Source organism: Topomyia yanbarensis, chromosome 3 (genome assembly GCF_030247195.1).
Source record: "Topomyia yanbarensis strain Yona2022 chromosome 3, ASM3024719v1, whole genome shotgun sequence".
NCBI lineage: Eukaryota > Metazoa > Arthropoda > Insecta > Diptera > Culicidae > Topomyia > Topomyia yanbarensis.
Genome location: NC_080672.1, coordinates 174,971,100 through 174,998,121, shown reverse-complemented (window position 1 = coordinate 174,998,121; position 27,022 = coordinate 174,971,100). Strand labels below are relative to the sequence as shown.

The following is a 27,022-nucleotide window of genomic DNA, read 5'->3' as shown; positions in this document are numbered from 1 at the left end:
TTTGGGTTTTTATATATTGGCCCTAGATGAACAATTCCTCCAAATTTTGTTCAAATCTGTGAAGGTCGATTTCAAGTTTGCATCTTTTTTTGATCACTTCGCGTGGAATGACCCATATGCGCATAGAAGAACTGCACTAGCACGACCTGAGGGATAAAAAACAAACACGACACATAGCTCCACCTAATGAAATAACCTTTTTAAAGAATATTTTATATTGTCATTCCAAGAAAGTGCGGAATCTAGCCAAAGACTCAGATGTTTGAAAACCTCCATTTCCTCGATCATGTAGTGTATTTGGGTCTGGGTGTAGAGCTATGGAAGTTTAAGGAGAGAAGTTTATTGTTGAAATATTTTATAAGTAATTTCAAATCATCTTCCATATCTCGTACAATACCACTACAGCTGCTGTTTCGATAAAACAAGGCAGTAACATCTGCGAAAAGACGAAGTGTACCTTTCAATTGAAGCCTTCCAAAATCGTTTATATGAAGCAAGAGTAACAACAGACCAATATGTTTACCCTGCGGTTGGGTTTTACCTAATTTTGGGCAACTGAACCAGTTTTGAAATTTCATAATTCTTTTTTTCGATTTTTTTTCTGTACACTCATTTGAAGCCGTTGACTGTTAAATGTTTAATATACACATCAAATAGGTGCCAATCACATCCGATAGCATAAATGGTAGATAAAACTAGTCAGGGGCCATCCATATACCACGTGGACAATTTAGGGCAGGGTAGGTGTCACGAGAAAATCCACGTATATCCATGAGGAGGGGATGGGAGTATTGAAAATGTTCACATGGGCTTTTCAATATAGTTTTGTCTTTTATAGCAAAATGAAATAAATTTGTATCGTATTTAATGTGAGCGCTTAACTTTAAATTCTTTCAAGATTTTATTGTAGTCAAAGTGCTTATAACAGCATAGTGTCTGATGGCAATTATCATAAAAAAATCGGAGGAAATCGTGCAAAACAAAATCCGAGAAAAAAATCTGTCTGAATCATTTGATTCAATCTTCTGTGACTTGGTTAAATACCACTAATTTTATTTGAGAGCTTGTGGTTAAAATTACGAGTCAATTCAAGAAGTAATAGGTTACTTCAATTTTATGTTATTATGATGGATCTTTTAAACGTACAGAGATTCGAGTGTGTATCTTCGTCGCGAGCGGTTGACTCTCGTAGAGCTCCCTTCGAGTCGGTTAATTTTCATCATTTTTGGCACAGTTTACTGTCTCCCGGTTATCAAAAGTGTTAATAACGGTGCAATTTAACAATTATACAAAGTGAAGTGGTTTATAAAAGCATTTGTCGGCATATTTTCGACAGACGCGAGTGGTGACAGTTTGTGAAAATTGAATTCCGGCAAATGAAAAAATATTTTTTCCTCGCATTACGGGCCGTCGATTCCCGATGCAAGGACAATAAAAGTGTACAGAAAACATCTAGAAACACAGTGTACATTGTAAAAATAGTGAAAAATGGTTTTTCAGAGAAAAAATTCGATCCGAAAAGTGAAAAAATATGGCAATAAGAAAAATTGACATTCAAATAATTGGCGTTTCACCAGCGACTAGCGACTACCAGGTGTCGCCCAAAATTCTTCGCCCGAAAAATAGGTGGCAAACAAGCCGGTCGGTGCTCAGCTAATTTCGTCCGCGTCCCTTGTCACCTATTTTTTATTGAGTGTTTCATCGGCGGTGCTATCTTTAAAAATGAGCCGCCTTGGATATTCAACTGTTTTTTTACTGTATTATTTTATTGCAAATGAGTAGAGGTTTTGAGTCTTTTATATTTAGTTACTCCGACCAGTTTCAGCTTTAATAGTTTCCAACTTATTAAAAGTAAAAAAGCGAACATTTGTATTCCACGTCATCTTTTTGTTACTCCTGTTTGTGTATGCTTTCGGTTAGCTTCATTAATTTAGCACATTTGCATTCTGACTATACTGTCGTCTGTCTCCCATTGTTTGCCCTTAACTGTAGCGTTAGTTTCACTTTCGTTTGTTTTTACCGTTTGTCTTGTTTCATAGGGACTGTTAGTTTTCGATCAACAGAATTGATCTGATGCTTATGTAGCTTTAGAAATATAAATTTCTAAAAAATCGATCCACTTTTTAACGCCGACTTTTTGCAGTACATTGCCTGTTGCTCTTTAAGGAAATAAATTCCCTACACTGTCGTCATTGGTTAGAGCAAGGTGAAAAATACAAATAAAATTTCTGGTAATCTATATATCGATGGACCTGACACTCTTACTTGGTAGTGTTTTTGTTTTGTGTGGAAGTTGTCTGTGGAAGTGAGAGAAAATTTCTCCGATTCTTCCCCGCGAGCACGGTGCGTTCCTAATCTTCTCGGACTACTAAACACTACCAGGATAACAAAAATTATAAATGCAAATCTTCCTTTTCTCTCAGCTGCTGCTGCTGACTGTTCCTTCTTGGTTCCTGCTGCATTCTTAAAACTGTCCTTATCTAAGCTTTCAATGAGTTTTTATCTTAAATTCTAAGCGATAGACGACACACGCACGCTCGCACGCACACACGCGCACATCCCGTAGGACGACCAGTGGGGGCGCTGCTAGCAGCACTTGTCCTAGTCGCGTCGGTGTTCCTCACGGTCACGGTCGTCATTGATGATACGTTCGATCATATCCCGCGCCCTGTCGATGTTGGACTGGTCACCCATCACCGTAATGTTGTTCTGGCCGTTCTCGTTCCGCTGCTTATCTATTTGCACCGACACCCGGCAGCGGTCCTGAATCTCACGAATCTTGTTTCCACCGCGCCCAATGATGAACTTGACCTTATCGGCATCGACCTCAAATGTTTCAGTCTTCGCTGTAGCCGGGTCAATCCTCGGGGGTCCTCGTGGGGCTCCGCCACCATTGCGGAATCCACCGCTTCCGCCAACACCGCCTCCGGAACGATATCCACCACCATCATCACGGCTTCCATATCCACCGGAGCCACCACCACCGCTGCCGCCGGAGCGATAACCCCCGCCGCCGTATCCACCACCGCCGCTGCGGTAGTCACGACGCTCCCGGTCATAGCCGGAACTTCCGCCACCGTATCCACGATCTGAATCGTAACGTTCCCTCCAGTCCGTTAGTTGAGATGGTAAAAATTGTTAGTAAACGGAACTCTGGGAAACTTTACGAACTACTTCGGCGAAAGCCAGCGAGGAAAGTGCCGGGATTGCAGATATTTTATCGCATGTAAATTTTGGGTGTTCGTTGATGTGATGGCGCTGTAAGGGAACACGTATCTGCCGGTCGGCAAACTTTACTTTGGACTGAGCAAACTATTTTTTATGTTTCTTTAGGGTTTGTTTTACCAACGGGGGAACTGATTCACAGAGCACTCAATGTGCTTTAGGTAAACACATGGCCTTATTTGAGTGGAATGATGACTTCAATCGTGTATAAGGTTTGAGCATTGACAATTCGCGAGAGGGATCGGGGACCGGTTGGCAATTACCTTCAGTAATGTCAGCACGAAGAATAAGTGTTTTGCTGTCATTTTCATTGCTTAGTTTTCTATTCTATCGCATGCCTCCACGCGAGTCTAAGTCTATTGATGATATTTGGTCCTTAGACCGGCGACGACTGGGAGCTATCATCGTTCTGCCGATAGTAGCAGAATGAGAGTATGCGATATAGCCGAGAAAACAATACCGTAAAAGTTGTTCGGAAATCAGCGACAATAAGACTTTAATTTGACTAGTATCGATGATCGCGGGTCAATACGTACTGAAAATTCGCCGCGTCTGTTTTAATGAATCTAATTTCAAGTTCCGTTATTGGTAACAAGCCCGTGCATCAGGTTAACGATCCTCTGTATTTCCCTTCAATGTTCGATATGATCATTCGTATACGTGTATTTCACAAACAATCCGATATTAGAAATAGGAAACACTTTCGTTGATTTATAACATCTAGAGCTATCATAGCTCTCTGTCTGTATAACGTTTTATCACTCGGTAGTTTGCAACCCAAAAAATATATCGTAGAGAAGGAATAGCGAAATTAGTCCAAATAATGTCGCAATAAATAGTGATCCGGCCCATTACACAGATAAGATTAGCTTTTCTAGGCAATACTCCCACGATCGGCTGTGTGGATGTGAAAATGCTTTGGTTTAGAAAACATAGGATACTCTCGGTAGATCTTATTTTTCGAGCGATCGTGTTCTCGAAAACTAACTGAACTACTACCTAATAAACTATGCTATACAGGACGCATCGCTTGCTTGGAGCGAATCCTAGACCCTGTTCCCTTCAAAACCACCAACTCCGCGATAGCTGTGGAAGATTCTGATGAACCTTCTGTATAAGATTCCTCATTTTATTCAAACGATCGCCGGGTTAAATCAGCACCGACACGATAGAAACCACGAAAAAATTCGTTGTGTGACTGAATATTATTAAAATATATAAGCAGTGCTCCTTATAGCCGGCTATCCGGAGTACAAGGTGCATATTTTGCTAATCGTATTAATACAACAAATGATAAATTTCCCAAATTCTCGGCAGCCGGCTGCCCAGAGTAATTATTACATGATAACGCTATTGGCACACTTACTAACAACTCTCCCCATCCCGTGATACATGTGGAGATGCAGAGGATTCCTCGGTCTCTAGTAGCAACATGTATCGGACTAACATTCCCTCCTTTCCCAGAAGATCTGCATTCGGACGTAGCCGGCGTCGGTATTGATCAGCATGCAGGGATCAGAATAGATTGTACAATGTGGCTCATCATGTTATTCCCAAGCATGTTGTTCCAATGAACATTTTGCAACCTAATTTGGTTCTGGTCAATAACGGAGTAGCAACTACGGGCGATCTCTTATGCGTAAATTTCAAAATCCGCGTGAAAAATCGCGTAAAAATACCGCGTAAAAAAACTTGAGTGTATATTCAAAATTGATTTCTCCAGCGACGTACGTACGATTTTATTTTTTTTATTGCTTAACTTTTTTTATTTAACAATTTTGTGTGGATTTTTATGACATTTCCGGCGTTTTTTCACTCCAGTGAGCCATTTCGCGTAAAATCAAAATATCGAAAAAATTCTACGTCGTCGCTTGCTATTGACATAAGGAATCAGAAAAACTTTATTTTTTGGCTCTAGGTCAAACATTACGGGAGCTAGATTTCCGGTCGAAAAATTCTCGAAATATGCCTATTTTTTCGTGCTCTGCAGTGGTGTAACACTTTAAGACTTCCTACGTCATAGTAGTCTAACACATAGAAAAAAATTCTAAAAACCCATTTTTTATTGAATTACCCAAAAAAAGAAAAGGAAATTCCACGTGGACATCATAGGAAGGGGGAGGGGGTACAGGAATTGTCCACGCTTATCGAAGGGAGGGCTAAAAATGAAGGTTTTTTTTGTCCAAGTGGTATTTGAACGACCCCTCACTAATTTAAGTGTTGTTTAGGTAACCAATTTGGAAGAAGATTTATGAGCTACAGTGCGTCTTCATATGGGTATTTTACAGAAACGTATAGATAAAAAACTTCGATGCAAAAATGCGCATGTATATCTTGAAACACTAAATTTTGAGTCAGATTCATGATACCTTTGGGAGACCATCTCAAAAATTGTAAGGCATATAATATAAATCATATCAATTTTTCTTGATGCAGAATCAACGTAAATAAATTCTGTACAAAAAGCTTAAATCTGTAGTTTAACATAATCATTCTTCCTACCAAAAAAATCAAAACTACTCCAATCGACAGTGTGGTTCTTGAGATATCGCGATATAGTTCGAAGGTGTGAAAGATTCATATAAATTGCATAACAGAAATCTTCGACATCACTTACTTCAACTACATGTTAAAAATTCATTTTTGATCCGATTTTCGTAAAATTTTAAGATAATTTATTGAGAGAAAAATAAGTGTTTGCAAATGAATCACGAGACATTGATTTTTGGGGTTTTGTCATTCGTCATGCCACTGTGTGCCGGTCAGGGGGAGATGGATTATACACACACAACAGTACCCCACCCTACTAACCATACATAATCGTACTGTCCCACTGTGCATTACCCAATATTTGCCATTACAGTCTGCATATTGATTTCGAATCATACTCCATAACCAAAAGCAAATTTCCAAAAATCTTCAGGAGATTGGCCGAAGTAAATGTCCCCTGAATGGACGAGATACACAATATAAAATGTTCTTGCTTTGGAATAAAAACCAATAATAAAAATAATTGACAAGTACTTTTGCATCGACTGGAGGAACCTCTGCCGACTCGAGGAGGACCACCCGGCGTTCCAGTACATGATTCTTCCTGATGAAGCCGTTCGAGTCTGTAACCTATGTTGTTGATCTCCCGATGGCTGAAACTGAGTTAATAATTTTCTCCCCCCTGTTAACGTTGTCCACCCTCCCTCCCCTGACTCTTATAGCCACCTTCTAACCACCCCCTCCAAATACAATATCACCCACAATTTTTACAAAACAAAATGTTAGAAACTGTTTTTCGCATTACTTGAGGTACATAACGAGTTACAGTGCCATATGGCTCATAGAATTGGAGAGAAGGGAACTTCGTAAATTTATCTCAACCGCCAACTAACCCCGGGCTCCCATACTGTAGAAGACGTTTGTGATTATCCAGTCCATCCTCAGTAACTTGACATTCTTCTCTGCGACCCAGTTTGGTCGCAGAGAAGAATGTCAAGTTACTGAGGATGGACTGGATAATCACAAACGTCTTCTACAGTATGGGAGCCCGGGGTTAGTTGGCGGTTGAGATAAATTTACGAAGTTCCCTTCTCTCCAATTCTATGAGCCATGAGACTGTCAGCACAACATTCAATTATGTTGTCACTAGCAGTTGAACTTTCGGGAGGAGAAGTCGCCTTGTTTCGTTAAATTTTAATATTTAGTCTACGGCTCTTCTGGGAGAACCCAGATATGAAATATAAAAATTAAATAGTTCACCAAGTTGATTTATTTGTTAAAGATATTACTTTTATTATTTTAATCTGCTTATTGGACACGGCGCTTTAAGCATAGTTTAAAGGTGCCCTTTTTTTTGTTTAACATGTAACATTTCATAAAATTAGGGGTTCACAATTATTTGCAATAGATCAATTTGAAAAGAGGGGGTGGGCGTAGCGTATTGGTAAATCGATTGCCTAGTACGCAGCGCACCTGGGTTCGAGTCCCGACCCCGCACATAGGGTTAGAAATGTTTCATAAGATATTTTTCTAACCCGAAGAGACGAATGACCTTAAGGTTAAAACCTCTATAATCGAAATAAAAAAAAATTGAAAAGACATTTAAACACATTGTTACACATTGTTTTAAACACTTTTTCTCCAATTTAGCACTTTTAACATTATTCAGATAAGAAAGGAAAATATTTGACAGTTTTATTTTTACACCAAAGCATAATCTATTGATTAAATCATAAATGTAAATGTAATGTCCAGTACACTAATGTAGATGTTTATAATGAACGTCATCAGATTCCGTTTTTGACAGTGCACTACACCGGTGTAGTCGGTATTACACTCATTCAGGAATCAGGAATCAGTAAAAACGAAAACGCTATAACTTTGAACGCCTACAAGTATTTTGAATACATGCAATTGCAGTTTTGGCAAAAATGATGCGGACGCACTAATCAACACACCTACTGCCATTGATTTTCAACTGAATTTTTACACATGTACTTAAAAATTCTTACTATTACCATAAGAAGATAAGGTCATATTTCGAAATCTTCTGTGAGTTGCTTTAAAAAATGTTGCGATTTGTTCATATTTAATAAATATACGCTGGATTGTTTCAATTTTTAATCACATCACCGTATCAAATCGATTTATGGAACCTTTAAAATCCTCGTTCCAAGCACCACAACAACCCGGAAGATCCGGAGGAAAATTTGATAATTAATTTCCAGTAGAAACCGTATGGAAAAGTCACAGATTTACAAACAAAAGCATCGAAGATAATATAATGAATTCTAAACTTACTCGCAATTCCAGTTTGGAGTTTTCCGTCTTCAGGTTGTTCCGTTCGCTTTCCACTTTGTCCAGCTTTGCCTTTAGCACTTGTAGTTCGGTGGTCGCAATCTTCAGTTGCTCCTCGGTACGATGCACATTCAACAGAGGCGTAACCCTTACTAACAATCTCCACCAGGCCCACTCACGAACTTTTAGAAAAGCTCGTACGTTACGTTGGATGCATTTGACCGCGAGTTCCTGTGCGAAGTAGTAGAAAAGACCGAATTTTAATTCAATTCAATTATGGGTGCCAAATAGTACATCTTCTCCCAAGTTCATCAGGTATCGTTCGCTTTCAAACAGTGGTCATATCCGCTCATGCACGAGTTGTTGGAGGTGAAATAAATTACGTAAGATACATTAAATGTTTTAGTTACCTGAACTCGTCTCTGCGCTAGCCGTTTTCTGGCCAAATGACCACGGCAGTATGCCTGTAGTTGAATGATACGGCCCGATAGTAGTTCATCTCGCTTCGCCTCCAGCTGATTGAGAACTCCCGAACGGAACAGAACCTGTACGGATGATGGAAAAGTTGGTTTTAATAATGATATTGCAAATTAGGAGGCAATAGAACAATATCGAATTTGTCGGGTTTTGTCAAGAAACTTTGATTTTGTGTTAAGCACTCAAATGACTTCAACGATATAACAAACCATAGATAATTTAGTTAAATAAAGCTTTGAAATTTTTTGATGGAGTATGTTTTTTCCTGATTGTTATTGGTAAACTGTTAAAAATTCAAAAATCCATCGAATTTCAAAAAAAAAAAAACAGCAGAAAATCGCAACGAGTGAAATGACTACCCTAGAAACAAATTTGATTGACTTTATTATGATTGAAAAAAATATGAAGAAGATTATTTTATTGGGGTAGGAAATGAGTATGCTAACAGAATTTTTCTTTCATTTTTCTAGAAGAGTAACTAATTCACATAATATATTATTATTTGCACGTTAAGTGACTCTTGCATAATATTTATCACAACACATCAAATATGCAAAAAAAAAAACTAAAAACTTCATAACGAGAGAATCCAATTAGAAACCAAAAATATTTGTGTCCAAGGCTAGTTGCATATTTTAAAGAAATTATTTTATGATCAAATAAATGAACATCTCAAATCGCTTTTCACCCCAAGGAGAAAAATTGGGTAAACACCAAAATTTCTCACCAAGGCGAAAATTTTTGGTAAAACCAGTCTTTGTGCATGAAGGACACAAATCCTAACTTATTAGTCATGGGTGCGTTTCGACTTCGTCTGATCAGAAACCGACACTAACTTAATGCCGGAATAGATTAGTGCCGGCTTGACGCTAAATCCCTAAAACTAAAACAAACTAATATTATAAAATGACCGCACAGAAGCAAGGTGAAGATGTTTTGTACTTGAGGGATTCCATGAGAAACCGGCCGACCGCAAAATATGACCATCGTAGATTCGAACGAAACTTTGCAGGTGTGTTCGGTGTATGATTCTCCATGATATTCTCTGGCAATTGGAATATTTTGATACAAGAACAATTTTTCAAAAGGGCGTAAACGTTTCTACGTGTACAAATTTCAAAATTTTTTTGTTCGTTCACTGTATTTTATACAGCAAAACTATCTGAGAACGAGTTACAGGGTATAAATACTTCTATTCAAAAAATATGCACTGAAAAAAATGCTGTGTCATTTTTCAAAAAAACTAAAATTTATGTTAAAAATTCAAATTGCGAAAAAACCCATTTTTTTAATTTTTCTATTTTGTCTACGAAAATCTAAAGAGAAAAGAAACATTTCGAATGTGATTGCATGATGGACAACTTATCGGTAAAAAAGTTTTTCTAACAATAACTTCATACATGTTTTAAAATTTCATACTAATTGACATACAAAATTGTAATTTTATCACAGAATATAATTCTAAGAATCATTTAAAATCAAAATGTATTTAACAAAAATCTTCCAAAATCCGATAGTTTTCGAGATATTTGGAATTTTGCTCCATCAAAAACAATTAATTCCTGTAATTATGCTCTTTTCAAAAGTTATTCACGTTACCCCATCATAAAATGTCAAAAATCTAATGTTTATCGTTTTAAAGACGTAAAAGCAAATTTTTTAGTGTATTTGGAGCATGGAGAAGCTTTCAATAAAAAAGTTTTCTTAACAACAACTTTTGACATATTTTTATAATTCATACTATTTGCAGTCAAAAATATAATTTTCTTTTTGAATATGGGTCTATACGCCATTTATGTTAAAAAATAGAATCACAAAATCGTTAATTTTTTTATTCTCTGTCAATAAAAGCCTTAAAAGAGAGCAAACATTTTCAATATCATTGCATCATGGAGAAACAAACTGGAAAATGTTTTTCCAACAATAACTTTAAACGTGTTTTGAATTTTCATTTTCATCTATAGACAAAGCTGTAATTTTGTCATAGAATATGATTCTAAATGTCATTTCAAATCCAAAAAAAAAATTACAAAATGTGATAGTTTTCGAGATATTTTGAATTTTGTTTAAAAAAAACAATTATTTTGTTTTATTTCGACCTGTTCATAAGATATTCGCATTACTCTACTAAGAACAATAGGTTGCAACTTTCCAACTTTTCAAGGCGATATTGGAAACTATTTGAAAGCTACCAGAAAACAATGAATATATTTTTATCAAATTAGTTATGGAATTTGCTTTTCGACTTCGTCTCATCAGAATCTGACACTAACTTGGTGACAGAACTAAGCTAGCACCGGGTTGACGCTAGCTCAAAAAAAACGAAAACACTATTTTTGTTTCTGAGCAAACCCCTAGTTGTGGATTAAGCTGATGAGAATTAATGAAATCGTAAGTTGGTTTGGTTTAACAAGCCAATGCTATAGGGAAGACCGGGGCTAGTTGGCGGTGTTTTCAGTTTTCATTTTTTTACCGCTTTGATTTTGGTAGATCTTGCAAAATAGAACACGTCGCATGCAAGGGCAGATTGTAGGGAACATCTCTGAATTTTATGAAAATGTTTGAGACGTTGTCTTCATTTCTAGAGACAAAAATATGTGACGCGGAAAAGCCGCCAACTTATCCCAGCCCCGGGGTAAGTTGGCGGTATGTATGGGGTAAGTTGGCGGAATTCAAGAAAATAAGCAATCAAATGGATATTCGATTACATCAGCGCTCCGTATGAAATGTACCGATTGTCTTTTCAATAAAACTGTATATATTCGACACTTTTCATTACATTTTAGTTTCAATACCCCATTATTTTGACTTCGACGCGTACTACGTATTCGAAAGCCAATTTTCGAAATTCTTCAGACAATTGGCCGAAATAATTGTCCCCTGCATTGACGAGAGACACAAGAAAAAGTTTCTCTTACTTTGGAGTGAATTCCAGAAATAATATTTGATGACTATTTTTGCACTGTAAATAGTACCGCCAACTTAACATGAGTGCGTCACCGCCAACTTACCCTAACCGCATATTTTATAAAAAAGGATTTAAAAAATTACTTTTGTGTATGGATAGGTGTAATATCTATATGGATACTGAAAGCTATTTTCATGCCCTATCGAAAAATATAATCATTCGCGGAATAGATTGAAAACCACCTTAAATTACACAACATGTTCAAAATTAAGAAAATTTACAAAGTATGCTCAAAAACACAATATCGCCCACAGCTTCTACAAAACAAAATGTTTTGCAACAAAAACACATTGGATAATGCGTTTCATATTACTTGAGGTTGACAACGAGAAACAGCGCTTTATGTCTAATAGAAACGGAGAAAATTTGAATTAACATAAAAATAATGTTGGTAAAGAACTATCAGCAAACACACTAAAGTCGTTCATCACTACGCCTCAATGCGTACTTGCTCCGTGAAGGACGTACCGTGGTCGCATAATCAGATGGTCGCATGGTTATAATAAACAATCTTTTTGGGGTAATTCCAAGAATTTTGAAATCCACAAATTATAATCTCTTGAAATTCGAATTTCCTCGTACAAGACACAAGAACAAGAAATCATCGAGTTCCGGATTTTTAAACATATCAACATATTACAATCGATTAAAATTATCATAGTTACAAGTATTTCAATTTTACGGTCCCCAGTCAACCTGTTAGGGATTGAAAAATTCAAAAGTCTCTCCTCAGAGCCCACTTGCTACATCGTCAATTTTACCTAAACAAAACTTATGTTTTGTGAGTTTCTCAAATGTTTGAAGTAATAGAAGTTATGAAAAAACAAATGTAGTTTTATTAATTGACTACTGAAGTACTCTGTCCGGAATATACTGTCCATAAAGGCATTACAGTCACATTGAGAAAATCATGTACCTTATGGCCAGCGTTGCCAACATTTTATTCAAAAAAAAAAAACTGGAACCTTTGTTAAAAAAAAACTGGATGCTCGAAAAAAATTAGGTAATGTAATGTTTAAATCATCAACACTGGAACATGTTTCCGGAAATCCGGATTTCCGGGAATCGAATGAAGTAACCCGATTCATTTTTATCAAAAAGTGGATGAGTTCCCGAATCCAAAACACCGAAAAATATCAAAATCGGTTGGAAATTACCGTAGTTATTGGTATTTCACTTTTGTGGGTACCCGGGTACCCACGTCGGCTTGTTATGTAGTAAAAAAATTCAAGAGCCCCTCCTCACTCCCCCCTTACTATATCAACAATATTATTAACCCAAAAGCTTGACTTGGTGAAGTTCTAAGATGTCACAAAGTTTCGATTTCCAGCTATGGATAAAACATGGGAATTTCATTAATTGAAACCTAAAAAGGTACCCGGGTACCGCGTCGGATACATAACGGTTAAGGGAGGTTTTGATTTTGAGCCATGGTTCGGGTGGATTGAACTGAAAATAAAAATTTGCATCACTACCTGCAACTCTTTCTCGGATAGTTTTGCTGTACAAAATACGGCAATCGAACAATTAGTTTTGGAAAACCTCTACGCCATTTAAAAAAATTGGTTTATGAGTAAAAATGATCTGATTGACTTAGAAAATATTAGGTTTTTCGTGTCAATAAAACGTGAAAAGTTTCTTCATAATCGAAGACGGTAGGTTACGAGTTTAAAGATTTTCGGACGAATCTCGGTGGAATTCCTCATTTAGTTAGCACCCTACTTTCTTAGGCAAAGTTGTTAAGGGGGGTTTTTGGTGTAAAGTGCTCAAACTGAAAGTTATTTCGTTTTACGATTTTGAAGGCAATAATGTTAAGGTTTAGTTATACATTCATTGTACTCGAAAAAAATATTTTCAATCACGCATAGCCACACATACGAGCGTTCCAAGAATAGACGTAAAACCATTTCCACGTCGAAGAGCGCCGCGACGAACACGATCACTCTTGATAAAATTGTTTGTCACAGGAAATACAATGAGATTTGTAAAGCTTAGACTTGTAGTTACTTGATTAACCAAAAAAAATTAGAAACCAGTTCGAGTTTCGGAAAATGGCTTCATGAAAACCGAAAAATCTCATATTTTACTGTAGTATTCGCTCACTTTTCTTTAAAATAATAGGGAGAAAAATGGCCACCGAGATTGCGGGAGACTATTCCGGAGGTCCAATACTAACAATTTAGCGGATAAAAACCTGTTTTAATCCACCTAGTGGTGCAATTGTGCCTTTCTCATTTGTCCAAACTACATTCCATAGCGGGTTATGTTCAGTACAATGGCGGAAATGTATATTACGTATTCAGTTCGATTTGCACATACAATGGATCGACAGCCACGATTTTGAGATACAATGTGTCGACACTGAAACATCGCTTGAAACCAGCGGCGGATAAAGGAGGAAGATCCGTTAAGAAATTTTAAACAAGTTATAATTTTATAGTAGCAACCCCTGACTGCATACTCCTACCTAAGCCTATACTAGCAAAAAAATGCCGGGATTAGGTTGACGATTTTTAAAGCGATTGTATACCCTTTCTTAGGGTGACCATACGTCCTGGTTTCCCAGGACATGTCCTGGTTTTTCACTGACTGTCCTGGTGTCCTGGGAAGTCAAGGAAAACGCTTGATTTGTCCTGGTTTTTGCCCTGTAAGCCTAAAATATTTTTCTTTACTGAGTCTTCGCTTTATTTTCTCTAGTTCAGATCGCTGTTATGACCGATCGCAACCATAATTGCAACGTAAATTCACCCTCAAGCAAAATACGACAAACAAAATTTCAAATACTCGAATCCCTCAATTGTACAATCCGATGTCTATTTTAATCTCTCAACTTTCTTCTCTTACGTGGAAAATGAAAAGAAAAACATGAGGCGTTCGTACATAACATGTGAATGACCTGTACTACCGTGATAAGCATAACAGTCCCATATGTATAGAAAATCGATAGTAAATGGGACTCTTATGCGTATCACGGCAGTGTGATCCGTTTTCAAGGAAATTTGGCAGCCGAACAAATCGAAATGGTTCCAGTTGTGGACCAATCTCTGGCCGATGAAACAATGATAACTAGAGTTTCTTCCCGGCTTAAATTGCCTTTCAATCCAGGATTTCAAACTGATATTATTTACACCAACCAATCCGCTATTTTCTTATAACAATTGATAAACTGGAGGAATTTCTAATCAATGGTAGTTTTTGCAGTTGTTTCGATCATAGTTCTCAGATCGAGAGATAATGATTGTCATTGGAGATTGATAGCTACTTAACCTAAAATCAAGAATGAAGTAGGGAAGTTACTTTGGACCGTTGATGTTTCTACTTTACTTCAACGACCCCTCGCCGGTGCTGCACAGATGATTTCAGAATATTTCGTATCATCCGCTAAAATGATGATAGCCGATGTATCCAACAACATCATGTTACATTTGCTGATGGTAATGTAACAAGAATTGCGTGTGTAAATCCGAAAAAAGAGCGCGGTGATCGAATTCTCATGCAAGACTTTTTGGCTGAGCTTTGCCTGTAAGACCCCAGACTGTTTTACTGCCGAATAGAACGTTTTAAGCTGCCGAAGACGTGGGGAGAAGGCACAATCGATTAAGAGGTGATGGAGGGTGGTAGTCCTTTTTGGACTGTCCTGGTTTATCACTCGCTTGATATGGTCACCCTACCTTTCTATATGAGAAAGGCAAAAAGAAGTCGATTTTTTGCCCACTACACCAGATACCCGAATTAGCGCAATATATCTGTTTAAGAGGCAGTTTTTCTAAATTTCGTCACTGATCATATTTATATTCGCCGATTTTGATGAAAATTTCAGCGTTGGTTTATGCATGTATGGGATGGACTTTGGAAAAATAATAGGCGGAATTTGACAGGAAGAGGGGTAACACGGGCATAGAAAATTGATCCGAAGAAATAGGTTAAAGGTTAAATCCATATTTTACATTGAACAATTTTATAAACATAACATCTCTTTGTAGCAACTTAGTTAAGGGTAGATTTGTATGGATGAATTTTAGAGTAAACTTAGGGGAAATCTGAAAATCAAAGAATTTTTAATGAAAAATTGGTTGGAAAGGAACCCCGAGTAAAATATGAATTATGAAAATACGAAATTTCTAAAAAATATAAGATTTAGCAAGTTTTAATGCACCACAAAATACTATTACCATAAACTTATAGTCCTAAATTTACTACAAAATTCAAACATACAAACCAACCCTGAATTAGATCGTTGCGAAGAGCTATAACGTTTTTAAAATTGCCATTTTTATGGTAAAATATGAATACCGATTTATACCGATTACAAATCGAAAAGGTGTTTCCAAATCGCAACCCTTCCTAAAACCCTTTCAAAATAATTAAACTGAATTAGGTTTCATTAAGTTATACCAAAGTTAGAGAGATTTTAAACTTTCGACATATTTCTTTGGGCCAATTTTCATTGCCCGTTTCATCCCACTTCCCCTCAAAGTAACAATTTAATATTAGACCTAAGTCCATCCCACGTAAGCACAAACAAACGCTGACATTTTCATCAAAATCGGAGCATATCAAAACGACCTCTCGAACGAAGAGGTGCCACTTGTCGAAAAACTGTCTTTTAAGTGTAATCATAAACCTTTCATACTATCTGCGTCCGGACCGTTACTATTAATTGTCCGGTCAATTTCGCACACTATTGAAATTAATGCTCTTCAAAATGACATTACTTATAACGCACAAATGTTTATGTCGTGGATAAGGTAAATAGGTTTACAGGCGAATATCAAAAATATGTCACAATAACATTTTGAGATAAACGCATAAACTTTGAGTTTGTCTGATCAATTTTGCACCACAGTGTATACTAGAGTAACAGGAAGAAAATGACCTCTATCGGCCCACCCCCGAGTCGATTTCTAGTCCCACCAGGAGTACTTGTTCCAAATTTGAAGCAAATCGGACAAGTCTAGCTACCGGACCAACGTGCCTGAAGTTTATATGAGATTTTTCGACAATTTACATGGAGAAAAGCCGCTAGCTTACATTTTCGCCACTAGGTGGCACTGTTCACATCGTATTATCACTGTAAGTGAAAATAAGAAAGATAATTTAATTGTCTACAACTTTGTCGAAGACTACTAGTGAATCCGGCTTTGCTAAAAGAAGTTATTAACCTTTTAGCGAAGTGATGCCTGAGTCAGTTTTCCATAGGGCCTAGCAGTGCATGGTTGTGCATCGGTATTCGATTCTCACGAACTAATCATTTTTGAGAAATAACCGTTAGATTTAGCTCAATAGTATGTTCAGAAGAATTGTAGTAAATAATAGGAGTCATGTTTTGGTTAGAAAATTTTGGTTCCACATTATACCGCATAGAGGGCACCAACACTAACTTTTCAACAGAGAGAGATAGAAATTAGGTGTCTTCCACAAATTTGTAGAACAGGCATTTTTCAATAATTCTCCCGAACATCTCGATATTCTATCTCTCTTCTATGAAAAGTTAGTGTTGGCGCCCTCTATGCGGTCATAGTTGGAACTAAAATTTTCTAACCAAAACATAACTCGTATTATGTGGTACAATTCTTCTGAACATACTATTGAGCTAAACCTAACGGTTATTTCACAAAAATGTATAGCTCGTGGGAATCGAGTACTGATACACAACCTTGCACTGCTAGGCCTCATGGAAAACTGACTCAGACATCACATCGTTAAAATTTTAATAACTTCTTTTAACAAAGCCGGATTGACTAGCGTCTTCGACGAAGTTGAAGGCGAAAATGCGAGTTAGTTGGTTTTCTCCATATAAATTGTCGAAAAATTTCATACAAACTTCAGGCACGTTTGTCTGGTAGCTAGACTTGTCCGATTTGCCTCAAATTTGGTGCAAGAAATCCTGGTGGGACTAGAAATCGAATCAGGGGTGGGCCGATTGAGTTTTCAAAAATTCATTATTTTTCTGGGCAGTCTAGTGTATACTCAATTCCATTCATAAATCGTAATATATTGTACATGAATCAAACATGCTCGACTTTTTGATGAGTAATTAGAAAGTACCATCAATCATCAAGAGTCGTGTAAGTATATGTGTAATAAAACAAACCCCGACGCTCGACATCTACCAGGTAGGTAAAGCGAAACAAATCAATTACCTCAGCATTGCACAGCGGCATGATCTCCACACAGGAAGCAGCAACATTTTTATCACTCACAACAACGTCGCAGCTTCCATTAGCGGTTTTCGCCGTAGCAATCGCAGCAGCGGTCGCATTCACCAACTTCACTTCTTTTCTATTGGGCAACTTCTTCGACTCACTAATGACCGCCGTACTGTCACTGTTATCGCAAGCACCAGTGCTATTACATAACTCGTAAAGGCTTGAAACGCGGCCCCCGCCGTTTTCGTCACTTTCCGTACCTTTCTTACTACTTTGCTCAAATATCTCAAGTAAGCTATCTGTTAGTTTTCCCGGAATAATTTTCAGATTTTCTTCATGCTCGTTGTTTTCATTCGAAATATGCCCGGAATCGTCACTGCAATCACTTTGATACGTTTCTTCTTTCACACTATTATTCTTCTTGTTTACACATTTAAGATGATCGATCACACGTTGGTCTTCTTCGTCGTAATCTTCTTCTCCATCTCTCTTTTTCGGACTGCCCTCGTTAGGCCTTACGCGTGACAAGCGGTTCAGATTCTCACCGCTCGGTTGTTGTTCTGGTTCATCCGAAGGTGGCAACGGGGAAGGTGGTACTACGATAACTGTTGTTATTGTTGGTGGCGTCGGCGTCTTATTCGTCGTCGTTAATGTCACAGGTAAGAGCGTGGCCGTTGGAAGTAACGGAAATAGCTCATCCTCCGAAGATATTATTGGTGCTATCACTTCCACCGGTTTACTAGCACATTTTTTGAGATTTTGTGTTAGTTTTAATCATATTTTTGATGACAAAATCGAAGAATTGTAATACTTTCTTATAGTAGACAAACATGCAGAACTATAAGTCATCTAATTGTGCGTTAGATTCTATTCTAAGAATCAAATTTCAAATTTAAACCCTGGTGTGGTCCCACAGTTAAATGTACAAATAATACGCGTCTTCACTTAGTAGTGCCAAAGATCATCTATTACCTTACTTATTACTCTTTATTCATGAAACCGTCATTTCCCCGTGACGTAAAGCTTTAAATCATAAAGAACATTGTAAAAAAACTCGTTAAGGAAACGCCGCTCTATGTTATTACATACAATTCAACGATTTTGTCACACAATACTAGAAACAGTGCTTACCCCGCCGTGTTGGCCGCCAAGTTGATCAGTTTATTCTGCTTCACCAGATTCGAAATATGCCCGGAATCGTCACTGCAATCACTTTGATACGTTTCTTCTTTCACACTATTATTCTTCTTGTTTACACATTTAAGATGATCGATCACACGTTGGTCTTCTTCGTCGTAATCTTCTTCTCCATCTCTCTTTTTCGGACTGCCCTCGTTAGGCCTTACGCGTGACAAGCGGTTCAGATTCTCACCGCTCGGTTGTTGTTCTGGTTCATCCGAAGGTGGCAACGGGGAAGGTGGTACTACGATAACTGTTGTTATTGTTGGTGGCGTCGGCGTCTTATTCGTCGTCGTTAATGTCACAGGTAAGAGCGTGGCCGTTGGAAGTAACGGAAATAGCTCATCCTCCGAAGATATTATTGGTGCTATCACTTCCACCGGTTTACTAGCACATTTTTTGAGATTTTGTGTTAGTTTTAATCATATTTTTGATGACAAAATCGAAGAATTGTAATACTTTCTTATAGTAGACAAACATGCAGAACTATAAGTCATCTAATTGTGCGTTAGATTCTATTCTAAGAATCAAATTTCAAATTTAAACCCTGGTGTGGTCCCACAGTTAAATGTACAAATAATACGCGTCTTCACTTAGTAGTGCCAAAGATCATCTATTACCTTACTTATTACTCTTTATTCATGAAACCGTCATTTCCCCGTGACGTAAAGCTTTAAATTATAAAGAACATTGTAAAAAAACTCGTTAAGGAAACGCCGCTCTATGTTATTACATACAATTCAACGATTTTGTCACACAATACTAGAAAAAGTGCTTACCCCGCCGTGTTGGCCGCCAAGTTGATCAGTTTATTCTGCTTCACCAGTGCCGGCGACTTCAATGGAGGTGCGATGGCCAGCACAGAAATCGTGGAATTAGACGGCTTCCAGTTGGGTGACCGCTTTTCCCCCACCGCTGGCGCTTTAGCAGACACCGAGCTGGAACCGATAGCGGATGTTCTGCCTGTTGTCAATTTTCCCGGAACGAATTTTGCTCTGGTACTTTCATGCTTCATTTGATTATTAATCACACGACCAGCATTTGCACTGCTGATCTTGCACTGATTTTCAAAATTAGATATGCAATTCTTAACGATGTTTTTCCCTTTCACATTGTTGTAATTTTTCTGTTCCATGACACTGTTCCTACTATCACTTGCTCTGCCCAAAGCACTTGTCAGATGAGATAAAACCGGCACACTGGATGTAGATTTTAACTCAAAAGCTCCACTGCTAGTTTGAGTGGCACTGTTGTTGGTCTGTTGCTTCTTACTCGAGATTGTGATCACATTGTTTTGTTGTTTTTTGCATCTGCTGCCCGACGAATTATTCACATTAATCGAGGTACTTGCTGGGCAGGATGCTGTAGACACTAGATTGCACTTTTGGCTCTTGCTATGGCCGTGTAAGCTAATATCATCGTTGGAATTCAGTTTGTTGAGTGTCACGAAACCTTTGGTATGGGCGGATGAAACAGTATCTTTTCTATTGTTGGTTGTCGTACTACTGCTGTTGCTGCTATTATTCGTGTTACTAGCATTGTTCCAAACACCGCTATTTAGCTTAGCCATCGTAGGTCTAGGGTTGTGACATCCATCAATCTCATCCGGAGCATCCAACCGGATCGTACTACTGGTACTGGATTTCATACCATGACTTTGAAATGTAGATTTCACGGTCAGTTTGATTTTGCCCTTTTGGTGGTGGTTTGCACAACTTAGTTCTTCCACTTTCTTCAAGATTTCTTGTCCCTTTTCCAGACATTTGCTCAGCAGTTCATCTCCGTTTTCTTTGGACTTTTTATAGGATCTAGGGTGAGATCGTAAATTCGCTTCGCTCACCGCAGTTTGGATTTTGCCGTTTAAAGGTTTAGTACAGATCGAGCTGGTGGATGTGCTGGATCTTATTTTGTTGCCACTTGTTTCGTTAGACCTTAACCGACAATCGTTAAGCTTGGCAGCTGAACCTGATAGCAGCGACAATGTGCTACCATTGGATAGAATGAAACTGTTACTTCTACTAGAATTAGTCGAAACGGGAATTTTGCTACCCGAGCTTGTCCTGGATGCAGGCGCATGAGTATTAGGAGGGCTGCTGTTTCCTAGCTCCCATACACTTTTCGCTCGGGGAAGCTGGTTTTTGATTTGATCGGCATTATAACTACTGCTTCTGGGTGAGCGGAAATTCGAATTATCCGTACTACATATCACACTACTGTTTTTAACCTTATAGGTGTTGTAGTTTTTCGAGGCTCTCTCTGATCTCTCTGTCTGCATATTGCAACTGTCTTTCAACCGTGTTGGGGACGGTGATGATGATGGTGTAGATCGTTGTGCTGTAGCTTTCGCAAATTCTTCCAAATCTTTCAAGTTTAACAAACTGCGTGTTAAACTGACGTTTGATAGTTGCGCGTTTGGCAAACTAACGGTGGACTGTCTAGTTTCGTCGTCAGGATCCGGTTTCTTCAGGATGCACCTGGATTCAATTATGCTACAGGTTTTCGATTTGTGCAATAATTTTGGTGGGGTTATTCGTTGTTTTGGTGCAATTATTTCAACACGACTAGCAGCAACCTTCTGCACTTCTGCTAACGATGGAGGTATACTATTAATGGTGACGTTAGGAGGCTCGATGGAACTACGTGAAACGGGGGTGGTGGTGTTAAGCGTCTTGGATTTCAAACCATGTCCATTGTACTCGGATAAGATCTTATCGAAATTCTCCAATGCTGCACAAAGCTTTGCTTCATCGTGCGCTACCTTTTCCAATTCTTCGAAAATCTCATCTTCCAGAGAGCAAGCGTACTGTTCGTCGTGTTTATCTGATCCCGATGAAAACAGTGCCGCTGCTGTTGCAGTCAAAGGAATCAAAGCACCCCCGCTTTTCTTTAATCCCGCATTCGAGCGATTACCACGGTTGTTGCGCTTGTTGCTATTGTCTCCAGAACTTGGTAATCGTGACACTATTACATTCTCGTAATCATGGTAATGCCCATTCGTGGCGACTTCCTGTTTATACTCGCGCTCACTGCTCCCACCAACGGTATCAATAACCAGTGTTTTCTTTCTATGCTCTGGTTGTAGCGGTGATGTTATCTGCAGCGGCGGCTGTTGTTTTACCGCTAGTTTGTTACTTTTGTGAGGAAAGTTGTTGATCTTGTTGATTAGCTTGGAGTACAACTTCTGAGGTCCAACTCTAGTCGATCGTGTTGTGCTTGAATGCATGATCGGTACTGATGCTGCCAAAAACGTTCGCTTTTACTGCCGAAAAAGCGCTTCCAACGTGGAAGAGAAAGAGAAAAACGAACAAAAATACTCCGTCGTTTCTTCAGGTTTCTATACTTATGACGTTGTGTTTAATTAACTCGCTTATAAACTCATTTTCACTTTTCATACTTCCAAATCTTTTTGTGCTCAGTCTGTTATAATTATTTCGCCGTACAGTAAAAACAAAAAAACCGCTGAAAGCATAAAGAGGAAACACATTGCGTTGATTTTTGCACTGCAACAACAACATTGAAACAATTTGCTCATTTCTGTTGTTCTTGTTCATAATTCCCCAGTCGAATAGGCTCAGATGCAGATGAAGCATTTTTTTATATTTATGAAGTAATTTTACCATACATCAGGGCTGTTTGTTGCTGTCATTTGTCGTTTATACTATGTAATGCTGGCAATAAATAATAATTGAAATGATATAACTAACGGAACTTTCATATCGTTTACTGCATCACTTTCTAATCAAACATTGTGGAACAAAGCCCGCCTGAAAGGTGAAACGAAAAGTGATCTACGATCCTCCTCCCGTCAATGGGTGTAATTAGCAGCTCAGCTAAAACTCACCTCGATTCATTTTTGAAGTTGAACAAGCATGAGAGAAGTGGCGAAAACAGCTGATGCACCAAAAACGTACACGATCGTCATCCTACCGATCACGAAGACACCGCTCGCTATGCGATCAAGTGTGATGTGTGTTACAACATGAAGGCTTGCAGTATTGTGAAGAGTTAAGAGAGTATGAGAATTTTTCCTGCGAGTTGCATGTCGATCTTATCATACACAAATAAGTAAAATCTATCTGCGAACTAGTATGGATGCGAATAGTTTACACAAAAGTTAAAAATCAAATCTACCATTACCGAAATTTAAGTCTTCTCAGTTTTCTTCAACTTCCGCTCACAAACTATTTTTAGATTGGGCGGAATTGTGGGCAGTTGACTAGGTTATTATCATTGTCGAGGTCATCCGCCTTATTATCGCGATACCATTGTAGCACCCCCCGGCTGTAGTGGCTACTTGCACAAAAGTCCAGTAGAGCTCTGCTCACAATTTTACTGGGCCTTTGTGAACCACAATAAAAGGTAGTATTCATTTCTACAGGCATTGTTGATTATACAGCTTGAAACTCATCATTTTGTTGATAATAAGAAGCTTGGATTTAAGTCCGCTGCTGCAGAGCGAAAACAAATTTTAGTCAACTGGGGACAACACCCTGTCCTGAGCCAGATAAGGGACCATTCATAAATTATGTAAAACAAAAACGGCTCAAGATTTATTTTCCCATCGCCATATGTCACAAATTTCTTTATCTATGGCTACGATTCAGCGTGCGGAGTGTATTTCATGCGATCTTTGTGAATTCGATTACGGAAGCTCATATCATTTGATAAGTAACTGGCCTGCAGTAATTCAATTAAGTACTCGGATTTTTGGTTTAAATAAAGATTTGTGTATACTACAAAAGATTTCGTTGGTCACCCGAATTCATTTCGTTCATCTTATAAAAGTTTTCGTATTTATTAGCATATTATTTTTTAGGATCGATGTTTGACAACACCGATTTTTTTTAATTTAAAAATATCGATCTGGCAAAATAGATTTTATTGTGATATGAAGAAATAGCCGCTTGATGAACGAAAGATTTCGTAAATTTTACTCATTTAGTGTACATTGCACGAATGTTATCGTTGATAACGATAGTATTGTTCGCGAATCAAATGAAATAATTAGTTTATTTTAATGAATGTTTGTGTATATTACGAACGATTTTGTTGGTCGCACGAATTCAGTTCGTTCATCTTAGAAAAGTTTTCGTATTTTTTAGCAGATTATTTTTTTCATTCGATATTGTAGGATGGATTTTTTAACTAAAAAAATAGATCTAGCAAAATCGATTTTATTTCAACCTACTCATCACTATTGAGGACTAGAAAGATTGTGGTGTAAAGTAATGGCCCCCTGATGAACGAAAGTTTTCGTAAATTTTACATATTTAGTGCACATTGCACGAATTTTATTGTCGATAGCGACATTATTTTTCGTGATTCAAACGAAAAAAATCGTTTATTTAAATAAAGACGCACGAATTCATTTCGTTCATCTTAAAGAAATATTTAACAGCATCGTTTTTACATTATTACGGCAGAATATGGAACGGCTCAAATCCAACGAACAGTTCGCGATGGCTCAACTAAATTCGACCGAATCCGTACTGCTCCAGATTCTGGATCAAAGGGAAGCGAAATAGGTTCATGGATACGTTTACTAAGTAGTCAGATCGAGACCGTCGTGATGATCAACTATTATCTGACGTATAGCAATAGGGACTCCATATCCCACCTCTATCGAAGTTCTTTTGACGTTGACGGTTTGACGAATGGTGCTCGTGAATATTATAAAGAATTTGGTATATAGCAACGAAGCCGTTTCGTAATAAGCCAACGATAGTCGATTCGTGGTTTTTACGAAAAACTCGTAATGAAAAATAAAAGTGTTTCAAGAGAACTATGAATGATTCATCATATGTACGAAAAATTCGTATATTTTATGAAAATTGTCTGTACGAAACTAATTCGTAGCGATTACGGTTATATTCTATCAGTGTATGAACCTATGTACAGGGAACTAAAGCTCAAGGATATGTTTTTGTTATAAGCCCAGTGTGGTAAAAAGCTATAGGCTTAATCAGTAGGGCTTAGCATTCCTCGGGAGTGCAGAATCCAGGTAGCTTATAGTTTTGTGATGTGATTGTATTGTGTTTTCATTTTCCATTTACATACCTTTATCTTTCATCTACCTTTTCCTTCCCACCAGAAAAGTCATGAGACGACATGGGAAGACACAAATCTCCGAGCAACATGGGGAACGTGCCAATCGCGCCGATATAAAAAAAAATCGAACAAAGAAGAAGATTCGTTAAATCGGCGGCAACATTTTTCTAGTGGATTATTTTGTTCATATGCAGTACGGTATCTAAGGATCAACTAGTCCGGGTTCCGATCATCTCTAGAGCAGTGTTCGGCTATCTGGAGCTCACACTATACGAACCTTTGCGACCAAATTGAGGGTATCCAACGCAAATGTATACGATTCGCTCTGAGACAGTTACCGTGGCGGGATCATTTTCGGCTACCTAGCTACGAGACGCGCTATCCACTTATTCAACTCTACAACGATGCTCCAGTATTGATCGAATGAATAAACATCCAAGCTGGAACTAAGGTGTTGCGCAGCAACATTCTTCTGAGAGTCCCTCTTCGGCGGTTCAACCGCACAGTAAATGCGTCCATCAAGGATCTACAACGAACTTTTAATCGGGTAAAACACCAGTTTGACTTCCATTTGCCTCGTAATGTGACAAGGATAAGGTTTATGGATTCTTTTTAAGCATTTTTTTATTAGGACATCATTATTGAGGCCAATTGCGACATGCTATGGATTTACGTTTATAAATAATAAATAAAAGAATAAATAAACCTGTTAGTAGAGATGGAATACACATCGGACCAAAAAAGCAGAAGAATAGAAACACTCTTTGCACATTTCACACGAACCAGCGCTATTTTTTATTTTGATTATAGAGGTTTTAACCTTAAGGTCATTGGCCTCCATTTCGGGTTAGAGAAATCTCTTTTGGAAAAATCTCTAACCCTATGTGCGGGGTTGGGAATCGAACCCAAGTGAACTGCGTAGAAGGCAATCGATTTACCAACTACACTATGCCCCAGGGGTGCATGAAGCACAGCACGAGAATCTAACACGAGCTGAGCGGCCGGTTTGAACGAACCAAAAACAATAAGCACTGCTCGTGCTAGGTATCCTCTGTGCTCGAGCTGTAGGATTCGCAGAGCTAGCACAACGGGTTAGCACGATGAGCTAGCACCATGAGCTAGCTCGGTAAACTAGCTCGGGAAGCTTGGCCGATGAGCTAGAACGGTGCAGTACAGTAAGCTATGGAACGAAATAATAGGACAAAGCAAGAAATATATGTTGATAAATGTGCGACAAGTTGTTGCAACAAACGATGCAAGCATTGTTACTCACACTTACGCGTTGTATTTTTTTCTATTTAGCTATAGCTGGACTATAGCTCGGTGCAGCGTGCTAGCTATCACCGTGTTAGCAAGAGTTTTCGCTCATCGGTGCTCGTTTTACTTGCTAGCTCAAGGAACTTAGCTCTGACACATTATGAGCCAGTGCACAGGAATAGCACACGGTGTAGCACCGTTCTTGAGCATGCCTGCTATGCCCGTCCCGATTATAACACGCCATACGACACGTGTGAGTGCGACTTTCGTTTTCATTTTTAGTAAAAACTCGCAATATAGTCAACCGATCTTCGCAATATTTGAGAGATTGACACAGAATAGATAGAAGCATGAATTGTCTTCTCTGAATTGTTTCTACCATTTATAGGTTTTAAGATGTGCAAAATGGCGCTTGTCATAAGATAGCACAACAGCGACGATATATAGTCTCTTAAGAGAATAAAGTTTATCCAATAATATTGCATTGAATGAAGAACTTACATATTATATTCACAAAGCATTAGTAATAAGTCGTTTATCCATCTATGCTAAAAAGCATTATTTTTCGCTCTACCTTTGATTAGATTTGACTTTCGAAATTTCTCGCAATGATGTTGTCCCATTCTAATTTGATCGGTATAATATCCGAAGAGTTACAGAAAATGTCTCATCGCACTGTAAGGTGGATTAAAAGCATTTTTATAACCAACAAACGTTCCGAATGGGTACTTAACATTTGCACTTCTTACTTTGAGGTAATTGACCTGTACATTAACAGCATCAGACTATAAACTAATGCAGCACATAAACAGAAATTGTTGCAGCAGCGAGTTTCACATATTCACGTCATAAAAAACAGTGACGAAAGTCACCAATGTTGTTTTTTCAACCTACACTTAATTGAGAAATTATCACTGGAATTCTAAATAGG

The 27,022-nt window shown here is 38.1% G+C and overlaps 1 protein-coding gene across 12 annotated transcripts in view; it reads right to left on the bottom strand.

Annotated features, from left to right (window-relative positions):
- The window catches only part of LOC131690615 (unconventional myosin-XVIIIa), a 253,319-nt gene that overhangs the window by 52,166 nt on the left and 174,131 nt on the right, over positions 1 to 27,022 (bottom strand). For 11 of the 12 annotated variants that reach the window (XM_058976523.1, XM_058976521.1, XM_058976522.1 and 8 more), the window contains 2 exons: positions 8,424 to 8,558; positions 8,017 to 8,244 (listed from right to left, as the gene is read on the bottom strand). In XM_058976523.1, the coding sequence (XP_058832506.1) occupies positions 8,017 to 8,244; positions 8,424 to 8,558 (363 nt within the window). Of the gene's footprint in view, positions 1 to 8,016; positions 8,245 to 8,423; positions 8,559 to 17,601; positions 18,347 to 18,738; positions 19,174 to 19,565; positions 22,246 to 27,022 lie in introns of all 12 variants that reach the window. The other variant, XM_058976524.1, reaches the window with a different exon arrangement.